The 20,102-nt window shown below is 42.2% G+C and overlaps 1 protein-coding gene across 1 annotated transcript in view; it reads right to left on the bottom strand.

Moving 5' to 3' along the window:
• Nucleotides 1-19,344, bottom strand: part of ldlrad4a (low density lipoprotein receptor class A domain containing 4a) — a 50,652-nt gene extending 31,308 nt beyond the window's left edge. Inside the window, exon 1 of the mRNA XM_029647547.2 lies at nucleotides 18,991-19,344. Within this exon, the coding sequence (XP_029503407.1) occupies nucleotides 18,991-19,090 (100 nt within the window). The 5' untranslated portion in view covers nucleotides 19,091-19,344. The remainder of the gene's footprint in view (nucleotides 1-18,990) is intronic.
• Nucleotides 19,345-20,102: the final 758 nt, after the last annotated feature.

Genomic DNA, 20,102 nt, shown 5'->3' with positions numbered 1-20,102 from the left:
GCAAGATAAATAAATACAGTATCTGTGAGCTGCTCTGACAGCTGGTGCTTAAAGCTAGTGAGGGAGGTAAGAGTCTCTAGCTTCAGAGATTCTTGCAGTTCGTTCCAGTCATTGGCAGCACAGAACTGTAAGGAGAGGCAGACAAAGGAAGAGATGGCTTTGGGGGTGACCAGTGAGATATACCTGCTGGAGCGCGTGCTACGAGTGCGTGCTGCTATGGTGACCAGTGAGCTGAGATAAGGAGGGGCTTTACCTAGCAGAGACTTGTAGTTGACCTGGAGCCAGTGGGTTTGGCGACGAGTATGAAGCGAAGGCCAGCCAACGAGAGAACCCAGGTCGCAGTGGTGGGTAGTATATGGGGCTTTGGTGACAAAACGGATGGCACTGTGATAGACTGCATCCAGTTTGTTGAGTAGAGTGTTGGAGGCTATTTTGTAAATGACATTGCCGAAGTCAAGGATTGGTAGGATGGTCAGTTTTACAAGGGTATGTTTGGCAGCATGAGTGAAGGATGCTTTGTTGCGAAATAGGAAGCCGATTCTAGATTTAATTTTGGATTGGATATGTTTAATGTGAAGAGTTTACAGTCTAACAGACACCTAGGTATTTGTAGTTGTCCACATATTCTAAGTCAGAGCTGTCCAGAGTAGTGATGCTGGATGGGCGGGCAGGTGCGGGCAGCGATCGGTTGAAGAGCATGCATTTAGAATTACTTGCATTTAAAAGCAGTTGGAGGCCACAGAAGGAGAGTTGTATGGCATTGAAGCTCATCTGGAGGTTAGTTAAGTGTCCAAAGAAGGGCCAGAGGTATACAGAATGCTGTCATCTGCGTAGAGGTGGATCAAAGAATCGCCAGCAGCGAGAGTGACATCATTGATGTATACAGAGAGGAGAGTCGGCCCGAGATTTGAACCCTGTGGCACCCCCATAGAGACTGCCAGAGGTCCGGACAACAGGCCCTCCGATTTGACATACTGAACTCCATCGGAGAAGTAGTTGGTGAACCAAGCGAGGCAGCCATTTGAGAAACCAAGGCTGTTGAGTCTGCCAATAAAAATGTTGTAATTGACGGAGTTGAAAGCCTTGGCCAGGTCGATGATAATAATAATTTAGGGCCTTGAGCGTGGCTGAGGTGCACCCATGACCAGCTCTGAAACCAGATTGCATAGCGGAGAAGGTATGGTGAGATTCGAAGTGGTCGGTAATCTGTTTCTTAACTTGGCTTTCAAAGACCTTAGAAAGGCAGGGTAGAATAGATATAGGTCTGTAGCAGTTTGGTTCTAGAGTGTCTCCCGCTTTGAAGAGGGGGATGACCGCGGCAGCTTTCCAATCTATGGGAATCTCAGGCGATAAGAGAGGTTGAACAAGCTAGTAATAGTAACAATTTCGGCAGATAGATTTAGAAAGAGAGGGTCCAGATTGTCTAGCCCGGCTGATTTGTAGGGGTACAGATTTTGCAGCTCAGGTGTATTTGGAGGGCGAGTTAGTTAGGATGACATCTAAGAGGGTGCCCATGCTTACGGATTTGGGGTTGTACCTGGTAGGTTCATTGATCATTTGTGTGAGATTGAGGGCATCAAGCTTAGATTGTAGGATGGCCGGGGTGTTAAGCATGTCCCAGTTTAGGTCACCTAGCAGCACGAGCTCAGAAGATAGATGAGGGGCAATCAACTCACATATGGTGTCCAGGGCACAGCTAGGGGCAGAGGTTTTTGATGCCTACTACTACTAATAATAATAATATTGATGTTAATGGTAACACCATTTCCACTAATATTACTACTACTACTATTGATGCCTTATTGATGGTAATACCATTTCCACTAATACAATGACTATGATTATTATTTTTTCATTTTTTAATTTCACCTTTATTTAAGCTATTGACAAAATCCAACTCGAACGTGTACACTGCTTCGGACAGTGAGGGCAGAGGTATGAACGCCCAATCGCTGCCAAATTTGCTTCATTTAAAGATAAAATAATGGTTAAACGCCTGGGTAAAAGACTTGCTGGGACCAAAATTGGCATGATTGACCAGTTCCCGAAGGAAATTGCAGAATGGCGTAAAGTTCTGTACCCAATTTTCAAGGAAAATAAATTAAAAGGTAAACGAGTAGCTCTCGTCGTTGATAAACGATATATTGATAACCAGTTGTTCAGAGACACAAAGACTACTCCATGGTTATTTAAATAATTACCAAGTTCTCATAGATGAGGAAAATAATAAAACACAATTCTTGCCCGGTTATGGATTAAAAAATATAGCTTTTCTATACATCTTCAAATATAACTAATTGGAAGACAAAAGCACTAATTCAACATGGTGAAGATAAAAACTCAGTAAACAGAAGGCACAGTATGTGTGGATGGATGGTGTGTTTTTTTATGTTTGGGAAAGTGTGGCGTTGAGTGAGAAAGGAAATGGTTGCATATCCCAGAACCAATTTATTGCTGTGAGAGGGGGTGTGGGAGAGCTTTCAATGTTGTTCAGATGATGGATATACTTTTTATAATGAATTATACGTCTTATTTATTTATTGTCCTATCATGGGGAACTACATTTTTTAAATAAATTATTTCTAATGTATTTATTTATGATCCTATATTGATGGAACGGTCCACAACCCTATTCCCTAGACACCCACCTGAATGACCCAGATACTAAGGAGAAGTCCTGTTTTAATGGTACGGTCCATGACCCTATTCCCTAGACACCCACCTGAATGACCCAGATACTAAGGAGAAGTCCTGTTTTAATGGTACGGTCCACAACCCTATTCCCTGGACACCCACCTGAATGACCCAGATACTAAGGAGAAGTCCTGTTTTAATGGTACGGTCCATGACCCTATTCCCTAGACACCCACCTGAATGACCCAGATACTAAGGAGAAGTCCTGTTTTAATGGTACGGTCCACAACCCTATTCCCTAGACACCCACCTGAATGACCCAGATACTAAGGAGAAGTCCTGTTTTAATGGTACGGTCCATGACCCTATTCCCTAGACACCCACCTGAATGACCCAGATACTAAGGAGAAGTCCTGTTTTAATGGTACGGTCCACAACCCTATTCCCTAGACACCCACCTGAATGACCCAGATACTAAGGAGAAGTCCTGTTTTAATGGTACGGTCCACAACCCTATACCCTAGACACCCACCTGAATGACCCAGATACTAAGGAGAAGTCCTGTTTTAATGGTACGGTCCACAACCCTATTTCCTAGACACCCACCTGAATGACCCAGATACTAAGGAGAAGTCCTGTTTTAATGGTACGGTCCACAACCCTATTTCCTAGACACCCACCTGAATGACCCAGATACTAAGGAGAAGTCCTGTTTTAATGGTACGGTCCACAACCCTATTTCCTAGACACCCACCTGAATGACCCAGATACTAAGGAGAAGTCCTGTTTTAATGGTACGGTCCACAACCCTATTTCCTAGACACCCACCTGAACGACCCAGATACTAAGGAGAAGTCCTGTTTTAATGGTACGGTCCACAACCCTATTCCCTAGACACCCACCTGAATGACCCAGATACTAAGGAGAAGTCCTGTTTTAATGGTACGGTCCATGACCCTATACCCTAGACACCCACCTGAATGACCCAGATACTAAGGAGAAGTCCTGTTTTAATGGTACGGTCCATGACCCTATACCCTAGACACCCACCTGAATGACCCAGATACTAAGGAGAAGTCCCTAACTGTTTTATGGGCCTGCTGTAAGCAGTCTGTATGCAGCCAAAATGCAGTCAGAGACCAGGAGCAGCACTGCCCCCTCACGATTCTGAGCCTGCTTGGCAGAGTTGGTCCTGCAAAGCCAAAGAGAGCCAACCCCTCTTTTTACGCTACTGCTACTCTCTGTTCATCATATATGCATAGTCACTTTAACGATACCTACATGTAAATACTACCTTAATAAGCCTGACTGTTAATAGCCTTGCTACTGTCATTTTCAAATATCTTTTTACTGTTATTTTATTTCTTTACTTACTTACCTACACACACACACACTATTTTTCCCACACTATTGGTTAGAGCCTGTAAGTAAGTATTTCACTGTGAGGTCTACACCTGTTGTAGTCAGCATTTTACTGTAAGGTCTACCTACACCTGTTGTATTCAGCATTTCACTGTGAGGTCTACTACACCTGTTGTATTCAGCATTTCACTGTAAGGTCTACTACACCTGTTGTATTCAGCATTTCACTGTAAGGTCTACTACACCTGTTGTATTCAGCATTTCACTGTGAGGTCTACTACACCTGTTGTATTCAGCATTTCACTGTGAGGTCTACTACACCTGTTGTATTCAGCATTTCACTGTGAGGTCTACCACACCTGTTGTATTCAGCATTTCACTGTGAGGTCTACTACACCTGTTGTATTCAGCATTTCACTGTGAGGTCTACTACACCTGTTGTATTCAGCATTTCACTGTGAGGTCTACTACACCTGTTGTAGTCAGCATTTCACTGTAAGGTCTACTACACCTGTTGTAGTCAGCATTTCACTGTAAGGTCTACACCTGTTGTATTCAGCATTTCACTGTGAGGTCTACTACACCTGTTGTATTCATCATTTCACTGTAAGGTCTACACCTGTTGTATTCATCATTTCACTGTAAGGTCTACTACACCTGTTGTAGTCAGCATTTCACTGTGAGGTCTATGCCTGTTGTAGTCAGCATTTCACTGGTGAGGTCTACTACACCTGTTGTATTCATCATTTCACTGTAAGGTCTACACCTGTTGTATTCATCATTTCACTGTAAGGTCTACTACACCTGTTGTATTCAGCATTTCACTGTAAGGTCTACTACACCTGTTGTATTCAGCATTTCACTGTAAGGTCTACTACACCTGTTGTATTCAGCATTTCACTGTGAGGTCTACTACACCTGTTGTATTCAGCATTTCACTGTAAGGTCTACTACACCTGTTGTATTCAGCATTTCACTGTAAGGTCTACTACACCTGTTGTATTCAGCATTTCACTGTGAGGTCTACTACACCTGTTGTATTCAGCATTTCACTGTGAGGTCTACTACACCTGTTGTATTCATCATTTCACTGTGAGGTCTACTACACCTGTTGTATTCATCATTTCACTGTGAGGTCTACTACACCTGTTGTATTCATCATTTCACTGTGAGGTCTACTACACCTGTTGTATTCAGCATTTCACTGTGAGGTCTACTACACCTGTTGTATTCATCATTTCACTGTGAGGTCTACACCTGTTGTATTCAGCATTTCACTGTAAGGTCTACTACACCTGTTGTATTCAGCATTTCACTGTAAGGTCTACTACACCTGTTGTATTCAGCATTTCACTGTAAGGTCTACTACACCTGTTGTATTCAGCATTTCACTGTAAGGTCTACTACACCTGTTGTATTCAGCATTTCACTGTAAGGTCTACTACACCTGTTGTATTCAGCATTTCACTGTAAGGTCTACTACACCTGTTGTATTCAGCATTTCACTGTAAGGTCTACTACACCTGTTGTATTCAGCATTTCACTGTAAGGTCTACTACACCTGTTGTATTCAGCATTTCACTGTGAGGTCTACACCTGTTGTATTCAGCATTTCACTGTGAGGTCTACTACACCTGTTGTATTCAGCATTTCACTGTGAGGTCTACTACACCTGTTGTATTCAGCATTTCACTGTAAGGTCTCCTACACCTGTTGTATTCAGCGCACGTGACAAACTTTGATTTGATTTACTATACAAGGAAATTCTCAAAGCTGCTAATGATAACATTGACGACCTTGTACCTAGCCGGTGGGGATTCCGGTGGGGTGCCCCCACCCAGGCAGAGGCAGTGCTGGCAACACTAGCTGCAGTAACCCATGGGGAGGGGGTCACACTCGGACATTCAGAGAGGGGGTATATTATTGTGGCCCTGGTGGCACAAAATCAAAAGTCTGACTGCATGGAGATGGTTGTGATTATGTTCAATACGGTGAACTGTGTTGTGGGTGTTTCAGGGAATATGGTCACTAAGGGGGACTGTGTTGTGGGTGTTTCAGGGAATATGGTCAATACTGGGGGACTGTGTTGTGGGGGTTTCAGGGAATATGGTCAATACTGGGGACTGTGTTGTGGGGGTTTCAGGGAATATGGTCAATACTGGGGGACTGTGTTGTGGGGGTTTCAGGGAATATGGTCACTACGGGGGACTGTGTTGTGGGTGTTTCAGGGAATATGGTCACTAAGGGGGACTGTGTTGTGGGGGTTTCAGGGAATATGGTCAATACGGGGGACTGTGTTGTGGGGGTTTCAGGGAATATGGTCAATACGGGGGACTGTGTTGTGGGGGTTTCAGGGAATATGGTAAATACGGGGGACTGTGTTGTGGGGGTTTCAGGGAAAACACATCATCTAGGATGTGACAATGGTTAATAAAATCTCTCCATTTCTGCCCATTTTTTTCTGCACGGTCTTGCAGACCTTCTCATACAGCTGCAACTGTAAATGCATTTGTAAATCAGGACCTTTCTTGAGTTGGGCTCTGGGATGGTGCAACTGTTGAGAATGTGAGCCTATGGTTGTGTGGGGGGAAAGGGTTGAGTGTGTATGAGTGTGTGGGGGTATGTGCGTATCACACAACTGTTGCAAAGGAGTAAAATATGTTAGGGACAATATAGGATGATTCACAATAACTGTTTGCTAATGTAATGATTGCTTGCAATAATGTAATTTTGGTAATGGTGAGACTGGTGAGAGGTAAAATCCTTCGCATAAATTGTCTCCATTACTACATATATTAATAGCTAATTACGGAAATTAAGTAACAGTATTTTTTTTAAATATATATATTTTTTTTTTTTTTTGATTGCTATATATAATACAAATGGAGATGAGGGTGATGGAAATGCATTTCGTGGATGATCTCCTTCTGTTCTGTAAATGGCACTGGATGCTCTTTTCGAAGGATGGAACCCAGTCTTTTCAGGGCTCTGGGATACGGGGGGGCGGGGGCGGTCTGCCGGGCATTGGGATGACAACCCAACTCGGGATGAGGAGGGCCTTTAGAGGGTGGAATAGTGGGGACCAATTGGAGGTTTTTTAGTAGCAAAGCAGATATCATGGAACAGCTGAATAGACACTCAATCATCATGGTACTTTTTAATGGTACGTTTGCAAACATATATTTGGATAAATAGAATTGTAAGTTGTCTCATTATGGTAAGTGGTGAAATAAGTATAGCCAGTTACAACTGTAATGGCAAATAAGAGAAGACGATCAGTATTTACCTGGCTAAAAGAGAAGGAATATATTATCTATTTTTTACAAGAAACTCCTTCAACAATTTTAGATGAAGTTTTGTGGAAAAAGGACTGGGGGGGGATAAATACATTTCTCCCATGGGCAAAGAAATTCAAAAGGGGTTTTAAATAACAGTCATTTTGATCCAAATGTGCAAATCATCAAGGTAGGTGGATCATTTTAAATGTGTTATTGGACAATAAACAGATATGGCTTATTAACCTTAACGGACCAAATAATGATGATTAAAGTTTCTTTGAAACTTAAGAATTTATCAACTCAACAAGCAACACTAGACTATTATTATGGTAGGAGATTTTAATACGGTCTTAAATACCTCTATGGACCGGAAAGGAAATCACACTACAAACTATCACCCTCAGGCACTTAAGGAAATCATGAATGTCATGAATATATTGGAATTAGTGGATATATGGAGACTTAAATACCCTGACCTAATGAGATATACATGGCGGAGGCTTAATCAAGCTAGTCGTCTTGATTACTTTCTTATACCATTCTCTCTCTGGCACCAAAAGTTTAAAAGGTGTTGATACAGACAGGCCAGTACATCAGGACAGAATGTGGTCGGATCATCACATAATTGGCATATATACAGTGGGGCAAAAAAATGATTTAGTCAGCCACCAATTGTGCAAGTTCTCCCACTTAAAAAGATGAGAGAGGCCTGTAATTTTCATCATATGTACACTTCAACTATGAAAGACAAAATTAGAAAAGAAAATCCAGAAAATCACATTGTAGGATTTTAATGAATTTATTTGCAAATTATGGTGGAAAATAAGCATTTGGTCAATAACAAAAGTTTATCTCAATACTTTGTTATATACCCTTTGTTGGCAATGACAGAGGTCAAACGTTTTCTGTAAGTCTTCACAAGGTTTTCACACACTGTTTGCTGGTATTTTGGCCCATTCCTCCATGCAGATCTCCTCTAGAGCAGTGATGTTTTGGGGATGTTGCTGGGCAACACGGACTTTCAACTCCCTCCAAAAATTTTCTATGGGGTTAAGATCTGGAGACTGGCTAGGCCACTCCAGGACCTTGAAATGCTTCTTACGAAACCACTCCTTCTTTGCCCGGGCGGTGTGTTTGGGATCATTGTCATGCTGAAACACCCAGCCACGTTTCATCTTCATTGACCTTGCTGATGGAAGGAGGTTTTCACTCAAAATCTCACAATACATGGCCCCATTCATTCTTTCCTTTACACGGATCAGTCGTCCTGGTCCCTTTGCAGAAAAACAGCCCCAAAGCATGATGCTTCCACCCCCATGCTTCACAGTAGGTATGGTGTTCTTTGGATGCAACTCAGCATTCTTTGTCCTCCAAACACGACAATTTGAGTTTTTACCAAAAAGTTATATTTTGGTTTCATCTGACCATATGACATTCTCCCAATCATCTTCTGGATCATCCAAATGCTCTCTAGCAAACTTCAGACGGGCTTGGACATGTACTGGCTTAAGCAGGAGGACACGTCTGGCACTGCAGGATTTGAGTCCCTGGCGGCGTAGTGTGTTACTGATGGTAGGCTTTGTTACTTTGGTCCCAGCTCTCTGCAGGTCATTCACTAGGTCCCCCCGTGTGGTTCTGGGATTTTTTCTCACCGTTCTTGTGATCATTTTGACCCCACGGGGTGAGATCTTGCGTGGAGACCCAGATCGAGGGAGATTATCAGTGGTCTTGTATGTCTTCCATTTCCTAATAATTGCTCCCACAGTTGATTTCTTCAAACCAAGCTGCTTACCTATTGCAGATTCAGTCTTCCCAGCCTGGTGCAGGTCTACAATTTTGTTTCTGGTGTCCTTTGACAGCTCTTTGTCTTGGCCATAGTGGAGTTTGGAGTGTGACTGTTTGAGGTTGTGGACAGGTGTCTTTTATACTGATAACAAGTTCAAACAGGTGCCATTAATACAGGTAACGAGTGGAGGACAGAGAATCCTCTTAAAGAAGAAGTTACAGGTCTGTGAGAGCCAGAAATCTTGCTTGTTTGTAGGTGACCAAATACTTTAAGTGGGAGAACTTGCACAATTGGTGGCTGACTAAATACTTTTTTGCCCCACTGTATTACTCTTACAGAATTTCCAAGTAGATGAGGATATTGGAAATTGAATCAAAGCCTACTAGATGATAAATTGTTTAGCACTAGGACAGAATAATTTATAACTGACTTTTTCCGACATAGGTAGAGCAGATCCCCTTATTGTATGAGACAGTTTTAAATGTGCCTTTAGAGGCCATGCAATTCAGTACTCATCTATGAAACAAAATCAATTTCGATCAAAAGAGTCCATATTAACGAAGGAAATGGAAGGACTAACAGTACAGTTAGATAGCAATAAAAACTGTACCATAGAGGCTCAGAATAAGTTAGAGGAAAAACAAAAAGAAATGGAGGAACTTATTCAAGAAAGATCCACTGTAATATATTATAAAAAATAAAGTGAACTGGATGGAATATGGGGGAAAATGCACCAAATTATTTTTCAATCTTTTAAAAAAAAAAATTATTTCACCTTTATTATATATATATATATATAACCCTAACCCTTTATTTAACCAGGTAGGCTAGTTGAGAACAAGTTCTCATTTGCAACTGCGACCTTGCCAAGATAAAGCATAGCAGTGTGAACAGACAACACAGAGTTACACATGGAGTAAACAATTAACAAGTCAATAACACAGTAGAAAAAAAAGGGGCAGTCTATATACAATGTGTGCAAAAGGCATGAGGAGGTAGACGAATAATTACAATTTTGCAAATTAACACTGGAGTGATAAATGATCAGATGGTCATGTACAGGTAGAGATATTGGTGAGCAGAAAAGTAAATAAATAAAAACAGTATGGGGATGAGGTAGGTAAAATTGGGTGGGCTATTTACCGATAGACTATGTACAGCTGCAGCGATCGGTTAGCTGCTCAGATAGCAAGTTGGTGAGGGAGATAAAAGTCTCCAACTTCAGCGATTTTTGTAATTCGTTCCAGTCACAGGCAGCAGAGAACTGGAACGAAAGGCGGCCAAATGAGGTGTTGGCTTTAGGGATGATCAGTGAGATACACCTGCTGGAGCGCGTGCTACGGATGGGTGTTGCCATCGTGACCAGTGAACTGAGATAAGGCGGAGCTTTACCTAGCATGGACTTGTAGATGACCTGGAGCCAGTGGGTCTGGCGACGAATATGTAGCGAGGGCCCGCCGACTAGAGCATACAAGTCGCAGTGGTGGGTGGTATAAGGTGTTTTAGTGACAAAACGGATGGCACTGTGATAAACTGCATCCAGTTTGCTGAGTAGAGTGTTGGAAGCAATTTTGTAGATGACATCGCCGAAGTCGAGGATCGGTAGGATAGTCAGTTTTACTAAGGTAAGTTTGGCGGCGTGAGTGAAGGAGGCTTTGTTGCGGAATAGAAAAGCCGACTCTTGACTCTCCTGGACAGTCTGTGGTGCAACGTGGCGTTGGTGGATGGAGCGAGACATGATGTCCCAGATGTGCTCAATTGGATTCAGGTCTGGGGAACGGGCGGGCCAGTCCATAGCATCAATGCCTTCCTCTTGCAGGAACTGCTGACACACTCCAGCCACATGAGGTCTAGCATTGTCTTGCATTAGGAGGAACCCAGGGCCAACCGCACCAGCATATGGTCTCACAAGGGGTCTGAGGATCTCATCTCGGTACCTAATGGCCGTCAGGCTACCTCTGGGGAGCACATGGAGGGCTGTGCGGCCCCCCAAAGAAATGTCACCCCACACCATGACTGACCCACCGCCAAACCGGTCATGCTGGAGGATGTTGCAGGCAGCAGAACGTTCTCCACGGCGTCTCCAGACTGTCACGTCTGTCACATGTGCTCAGTGTGAACCTGCTTTCATCTGTGAAGAGCACAGGGCGCCAGTGACGAATTTGCCAATCTTGGTGTTCTCTGGCAAATGCCAAACGTCCTGCACGGTGTTGGGCTGTAAGCACAACCCCCACCTGTGGACGTCGGGCCCTCATACCACCCTCATGGAGTCTGTTTCTGACCATTTGAGCAGACACATGCACATTTGTGGCCTGCTGGAGGTCATTTTGCAGGGCTCTGGCAGTGTTCCTCCTGATCCTCCTTGCACAAAGGCGGAGGTAGCGGTCCTGCTGCTGGGTTGTTGCCCTCCTACGGCCTCCCCCACTTCTCCTGATGTACTGGCCTGTCTCCTGGTAACGCCTCCATGCTCTGGACACTACGCTGACAGACACAGCAAACCTTCTTGCCACAGCTCGCATTGATGTGCCATCCTGGATGAGCTGCACTACCTGAGCCACTTGTGTGGGTTGTAGACTCCGTCTCATGCTACCACTAGAGTGAAAGCACCGCCAGCATTCAAAAGTGACCAAAACATCAGCCAGGAAGCATAGGAACTGAGAAGTGGTCTGTGGTCACCACCTGCAGAACCACTCCTTTATTGGGGGTGTCTTGCTAATTGCCTATAATTTCCACCTGGTGTCTATTCCATTTGCACAACAGCATGTGAAATTTATTGTCAATTAGTGTTGTTTTCCAAGTGGACAGTTTGATTTCACAGAAGTGTGATTGACTTGGAGTTACATTGTGTTTTTAAGTGTTCCTTTTATTTTTTTTGAGCAGTGTATATAAATGCCTAGAATATTTCAATTTTGGGGAATCTCTTAAAGTAATGTATATTAACCCTAGGTGTAAAATAGTAAATAATGGCTCCATCTCAGAACGTTTTAAACTATCTAGAAGAGTAAAACAAGGTTGTCCACTATCAGCATATCTATTTATTATTGCCAACGAAATGTTATCTGTAAAATTAGATTAAAGAATAATATTAAGGGATTAGAAATCTGTGGCTTAAAAACTAAGGTGTCATTGTACGCTGATGATTCATGTTTTCTTTTAAAACCACAATTAGAGTCTCTCCACGGCCTCATAGAGGATCTAGATACATTTGCTAACCTCTCTGGATTAAAACCAAATTATGATAAGTGTACCATATTACGTATTGGATCTCTAAAAAAATGCAAATTTTACATTACCGTGTAGTTTACCAATTAAATGGTCTGACGGAGATGTGGACAAACTCAGAATACAAATCCCAAAATAAATAAATGATCTCACTACAATAAATGTTTATAGAAAGTTAGAAAAAATAGACAAGATCTTGTTACCATGGAAAGGAAAATACCTGTCTATTTGTGGAAAAATCACCCTGATTAACTCTTTAGTCATATCACAGTTGACCTATTTGCTTATGGTTTTGCCTACACCTAGTGACCTGCTTTTTAAATTATATGAACAAAAATACTCCATTTTATTTGGAATAACATGCCAGACAAAATTAAAAGGGCCTATTTATGTAACGAGTATGAATTCGGAGGGCAGAAATGATTAAATATTAATGCATTAGACCTCTCACTAAAGGCATAAGTCATACAAAAATTATACTTAAATCCAAACTGGTTCTCTAGTAAATTGGTTGGAATGTCTCATCCTATGTTCAAGAAGGGCCTTTTTCCCTTTATGCAGATTACACCTGCTCACTTTCGGTTGTTTGAAAAATAAATAATCTCCAAAATATTAATATTTTTAAAATAAGGCTTAGACAATTGGTTGCAATTTCAGTTTAATCCACCTGAAAAGACAGAACAAATAAATTAACATATTGTGGTTAAACTCAAATATACTAATAGATTTTTTTTTCAATGTATTTTTTGATAAAAAAAATAAAAAATGTATAATTTTAGTGAATGATATCATACATCGGATTGGTGGAGTTAACACAGACATATGGAAATGTCTCTACCAAAATTACAACCAACTAATTGCAGCATTACCACAAAAATGGAATTCGAATTCGAACTTCAAAAACAAATTCGAAAACTTTGGATTGTTCAATTTAAATGACTATACAAAATTCTTGCAACCAATAGAATGTTATATATATGGGGGGATACAACCTTCCCAGCTCTGCAGATTCTGCTGTGAGGAGGCAGAGTCATTAGATCATTTATTTTGGCATTTTCCATATGTAGCTTGTTTTTGGTCACAGGTCCAGGAATGGCTGAAGAATTGCAACATTTGCCTAGAACTAACACTGCAGATGATTTGAAAAGCCATAGTCAATCAATCAATAATATAATTATTATTATTTATTTTTAATTTACAATCTGTAGAGGCTATGATAATAGAAAGGTTCAGTACTTTTGTGAATCATCACAGAACAGTTGAAAAATATATAGCAAATAGAAATCCAAAATGGATGGTGTTGAGAGATAGATGGGAGGGGTTGAATGGAGCTGAAGGGTGGGATTAATAACAAGATATCCAATGTTGTCACGGCCCTGACCTTAGTTATCTTTGTTTTCTTTATTATTTTGTTTAGGTCAGGGTGTGACGAGGGTGGTATGTGTGTTTTGGTCTTGTCTAGGGTTTTTGTACTTCTATGGGGTTTTGGTTTTGTCAAGGTATATTTGTAGGTCTATGGTGGCCTGAATTGGTTCCCAATCAGAGACAGCTGTTTATCGTTGTCTCTGATTGGGGATCCTATTTAGGTTGCCATTTCCATGTTGGTTTTGTGGGTTATTGTCTATGTGTAGTTGCCTGTCAGCACTCGTGTCTTATAGCTTCATGGTCGATAACTAAGATGACTAAGGTCAGGGCGTGACAAATGTAAAACATACGGGATCTGTAAAATGTATATAGGTTCAGAAATGTGGTTAAATAGCACAGTTACAAATAGAACTCAAACTGGATGGACATCAGAAATAGACAAAAGACTAAAAACAAACAAAATATAACTATTGTAAAATAGATTGTGTCTGTAAAATGTGTTTAAGATGTATAAACTGAAGGTAGAAGCCTAAGTGTTACTGTTTATTAGTTTACACCAATTGGGGGAAGGGTGGTAGGGTTTGCGGGGAATTATAAAGGTATATTCTAAAAAAAGTATGTATGTCTATATAGGTACTGTATATGTATGCATGTATATTGATGTATATATTTACCCCAAAAAATATATGGGAAATGATGCAGACAATTACATTGATGGAACCAACAATCTTTCTGAAATATTAAGCTGATCCACCCCTAAAAATATAAATAAATACTGCTACTATTATGGATGCCTTATTGATGTTGGTCCCACCATTGTTGATATATGTATACCTTGTAGAGGTCTACCGATTATGATTTTCAACGCCGATACCGATTATTGGAGGACCAAAAGGCCGATACCGATTAATCGGATGATTTTTTTTTTTTTTTTATTTGTAATAATGACAATTACAACAATACTGAATGAACACTTATTTTAACGTAATATAATACATCAATAAAATCAATTTAGCCTCAAGTAAATAATGAAACATGTTCAATTTGGTTTAAATAATGCAAAAACAAGTTGTTGGAGAAGAAAGTAAAAGTGCTATTGTAACAGTATAACTTTAGTCCGTCCCCTCGCCCATACCCGGGCGCGAACCAGAGACCCTCTGCACACATCAACAACAGTCACCCACGTAGCATCGTTACCCATCGCTCCACAAAAGCCGCAGCCCTTGTAGAGCAAGGGGAACCACTACTTCAAGGTCTCAGAGCAAGTGACGTCACCGATTGAAATGCTATTAGCGCGCACCACCGCTAACTAGCTAGCCATTTCACATCCGTTACACTATGTAAGAAAGCTAATGTTTCAGTTCCTTGCTCAGAACATGAGAACATATGAAAGCTGGTGGTTCCTTTTAACATGAGTCTTCAATATTCCCAGGTAAGAAGTTTTAGGTTGTAGTTATTATAGGAATTATAGGATTATTTCCCTCTATACCATTTGTATTTCATTAACCTTTGACTATTGGATGTTCTTATAGGCACTTTAGTATTGCCAGTGTAACGGTATAGCCTCCGTCCCTCTCCTCGCTCCTCCCTGGGCTCGAACCAGCAACACAACGACAACAGCCACCACATTGAAGCAGCATTACCCATGCAGAGCAAGGGGAACAACTACTAGAAGGCTCAGAGCGAGTGAAGTTTGAAACACTATTAGCGCGCGCTAACTAGCCAGCCATTTCACTTCGGTCACACCAGCGTCATCTCGGGAGTTGATAGGTTTGAAGTAATAAACAGCGCAATGCTTGACCACCGCTCATTCAGATACTTAGATACTTGTATGCTCAGTCAGATTATATGCAACACAGGACACACTAGATAAACTAGTAATATCATCAACCATGTGTAGTTAACTAGTGATTATGATTGTTTTTTTATAAGATAAGTTTAATGCTAGCTAGCAACTTACCTTGGCTTACTGCATTCTCGTAACAGGCAGTCTCCTTGTGGAGTGCAAGGAGAGAGAGGCAGGTCGTTATTGCGTTGGACTAGCTAACTGTAAGGTTGCAAGATTGGACCCCCCGAGCTGACAAGGTGAAAATCTGTCTTTCTGCCCCTGAACGAGGCAGTTAACCCACCGTTCATAGGTCGTCCTAGGCCGTCAGTTAAGAATGTGTTTTTAACTGACTTGCCTAGTTAAATAATGATGAAATAAAAGTGTAAAATAAATTTAAAAAAGGCAAATCGGCGCCCAAAAATACCGATTTCCGATTGTTATGAAAACTTTAAATAGGCCCTAATTAATCGGCCATTCCGATTAATCGGTCGACCTCTACCTTGTATATAACCATGTTATTACCTGGTTCTCCCTGTATATAGCCGTGTTATTACATCGTACCCCCGCACATCAACTCAGTACTGGTACTTCCTGTATATACCCATGTTATTACATCATACCCCCGCACATCAACTCAGTACTGGTACTTCCTGTATATACCCATGTTATTACATCGTACCCCCGCACATTGACTCAGTACTGGTACTTCCTGTATATACCCATGTTATTACATCGTACCCCCGCACATTGACTCAGTACTGGTACCCGGTGTACAGTGCTTTCGGAAAGTATTCCGAACCCTGACTTTTTCAACAACAAGACATACATTACAGGCTTATTCTAAAATGGATTATATATTTCGTTCATCAATCTACACACAGTACCCTTATAATGACATCACAATACACTTAAAATGACAAAACAAAAACTTTTAATGTTTTTATTTGAGCAAATTTGGAAAAACATGTGACTGAAATATCACATTTACATAAGTATTCAGACCCTTTACTCAGTATTTTGCTGAATCCTCTAATATTCTTTGGTATGACACTACCAGCTTGGTACACCTGTATTTGGAGAGTTTCTCCCATTCTTCTCTGCAGATCCTTTCACGCTCTGTCAGGTTGGATGGGGAGCATCGCTGCACAGCTATTTTCAGGTCTCTCCATAGATGTTCGATCGGGTTCAAATCTGGGCTCTGGCTGGGCCACTCAAAGACATTCAGAGACTTGTCCCGAAGCCATTCCTGAGTTGTCTTGTCTATGTGTTTAAGGTCATTGTCCTGTTGGAAGGTGAACCTTCGCCGCCAGTCTGAGGTCCTGAGAGCTCTGGAGCAGGTTTTCATCAAGGATCTCTCTGTACTTTGCTCCGTTCATCTTTCCCTCGATCCTGACTAGTCTCCCAGTCCCTGCTGCTGAAAAACATCCCCACAGCATGATGCTGCCACCACCATGCTTTACCGTAGGGATGGTTCCAGGTTTCCTTCAGACGTGACGCTTGGCATTCAGTTCAATCATGGTTTCATCAGACCAGAGAATCTTGCCAAAAGGTAAGGTGCCTTTTGGCAAACTCCAAGCAGGCTGTCATGTGCCTTTTACTGAGGAGTGGTTTCCGTCTGGACACTCTACCATAAAGGCCTGATTGGTGGAGGGCTGCAGAGATGGTTGTCCTTCTGGAAGGTTCTCCCATCTCCACAGATGAACTCTGGAGCTCTGTCAAAGTGACCATTGAGTCCTTGGTCACCTCCCTGACCAAGGCCCTTCTCCCCCGATTGCTCAGTTTGGTCAGGCGGCCAGCTCTAGGAAGTCTTGGTGGTTCCAAACTTCTTCCATTTAAGAATGATGGAGGCCACTGTGTTCTTGGACCTTCAATGCTGCAGACATTTTTTAGTACCCTTCCCCAGATCTGTGCCTCGATGCACCTGAGCTCAATTTTGAGTCTCATAGTAAAGGGTCTGAATACTTATGTAAATAAGATATATTTGTTTTTTATTTGTAATACATTTGTCTACATTTCTAAAATCCTGTTTTTGTTTTGTCATTATGGGGTATTGTGATGTCATTATGGGGTATTGTGATGTCATTATGGGGTATTGTGTGTAGATTGGGTTAGGGGGGGCAGGGGGTTAGGGGGGATAATTTAAAAATAAATTTCATACATTTTTGAATAAGGCTGTAACGTAACAAATTGTGGAAAAGGGGAAGGGGGTCTGAATACTTTGTGAATGCACAAGTTAACATTCATTTGTGTATTTATTCTTGGTGTTATTATTTTATATTTTTCTATCTTTCTCTCTGCTTTTTGGGAAGCCCTCATTATTAAGCATTGCACTTTTAGTCCACAACTACAAAGCATGTGACAAATAACATTTTAGTTATTTGTAAGACATATTGGAGTAAACAATTTCCCTACATGAGGTTGATCTATAATCAATCTAAGGACATGTCACAGTCTTCCTCTAGCTCCACTAGACAGCTGGGACAAGAGTCTCTTCTACACCTCATTTACATGTTAGAATATATTTGGGCCATGTGTTACAACCATGGGCTGCACTAACACACACCAGGCAGAGTCCCGGTGAGAGCCTTAGTTCCCATGCTCATTATTGCAAGGCCTTTGTCCACTGTGTGTTTCAGACAGCCCTAACCCACAGCCCTGTCTGGATGTTTAGGCAAGATGGTCTGCTCTGCACTGCACGGGGGGAGGTGGGGGTAGGGTGAACCCACCGCCTGCCTGTCTGCCTGCCTGTCTGCCTGCCTGTCTGCCAACCAGTCTGCCTGCCTGTCTGCTGTGAATTACTGTCTCTGTCTGACAATATCACATATTCCACCACTATAACGGGATGTAGGCTAAGCCACAGATGACAAAGAAATAGCTATTTCCAGTCTGAGCCGTTAGCTGTAGCCTGCCTATCCCCTACTGTAGTCTACTGTATGTAGGCCTACGTATACCAAACTATGAGACATTTTTGAATGTGGGAGTAGGCCAAGTTAGCCGAGACTGCAGGAGTTTTGGGGAATGTCTGCGCAGCCCCTCTGGAGCTGAAGACGTAATGTGACATGGATAGTTTCGAGTTAGGTTTCACTGAGAAACAGGCATACATGTGGAAATGTGCACACAACATAACCATCGACAATATCATTATTAACTTTATTTTTTTTAAATACAATCGAAGTCCAGAGTCATTGTGACCTCAATTAAATAATATCCTAATGCAATGCACCACACATCACGTCTGCGTTTTCTAAAACTCAGATGGACAGAATGATCGAAAATAGCCTGCCACCAACCATCCAGTGAATAAATACAACACCGTTTATCTAAAACACACACGAAATTCAGCAAAAACCTATATTGCGGTTACGCTCGGTCGAGAGACTGCTGTCACAATTTAACGGTTACAGGTTAAACCAACTGTCCTGTCGCTCTTTCGGTCGGTTTATTGTAACAATAAATGCGCAAATCGGTTTCATTTTAAAACAGCAACGTAGTGTCATAAATGCGTAGTTACTTACATATATCCATCCCCTGTGACTGGGATCCAGTGCAGTTGCAGGAGCAAATGACATTGGAGTTAGAGTTGATGGAGCTGCCCGGTACCGTTGTGTTTTGCATGGGGCTCGGGAGTAGCGGGACGCCGGGGAAGAGCCGCCGACAGTGGCCCTACACAGGGCTGACAACTTGTACAGCAGCTCCCGCTGTCAGAGTCGGCCTCTATGGTTCCACATTTCTCACGTCATTCCAACCTAGTCACGATGTAGCGATGTTACCTATGGTGAATAGACACCCCACATCTTGAAATGTTTTCCAGCGTCCCTCTCGCATTCATTCAAAAGAATGGCTGTGTTCCGTGCTCCTGGTGTGGGCAGGCTTACACCCCACCCCTCCTCCCTCCGCTTTCCAAAAGGGGAGCGGTTCCAGACAGGCTGCCAGACATGGGGGGGGCTAGTAGACTCGGGAGCAGTGGGATGGTGGAGGAGGGAGACTGCTGCTGGTGACAATGACAGTGAGAGAAAGAGGGGGAGAGGGGCTGGCCTAGCCATTGGGAGCTGTGAGGGAGAGAGACAACCTCCCTGACCTGCTAGTCCGACTCCCGAAGGACCTACACAGAGCGAACCCAGGCCAAGAAGACCACCGCATCACCAGCCACACCCCAACCAGCTGAGACCCCCCCCCCCCCTTCAAAAAAAACTAGCCACACCCCATACAGTTCTTTCGGAAAGTATTCAGACCCCTTGACTTTTACCACATTAGGTTACAGCCTAAAATTAATTAAATTGTATTTTTTTTCTCATCAATCTACACACAATATCCCATAATGACAAAGTCAGGATATTTTTGGAATTGTTGATCATTTATAAAAAAAAATAATAAACTGAAATAAACATTTACATAAGTTTTCAGACTCTTTACTCAGTACTTTGTTGAAGCACCTTTGGCAGCGATTACAGACTATTGTCTTCTTGGGTATGACGCTACAAGCTTGGCACAACTGTACTTGGGGAGTTTCTCCCATACTCTGCAGATCCTCTCAGGCTCTGTCAGGTTGGATGGGGAGCTCCTCCCATTCTCTGCAGATCCTCTCAAGCTCTGTCAGGTTGGATGGGGAGCTCCTCCCATTCTCTGC

This window comes from Oncorhynchus nerka, linkage group LG4, assembly GCF_034236695.1.
Source record: "Oncorhynchus nerka isolate Pitt River linkage group LG4, Oner_Uvic_2.0, whole genome shotgun sequence".
NCBI lineage: Eukaryota > Metazoa > Chordata > Actinopteri > Salmoniformes > Salmonidae > Oncorhynchus > Oncorhynchus nerka.
This window is presented reverse-complemented; position numbering and strand designations above follow the sequence as displayed.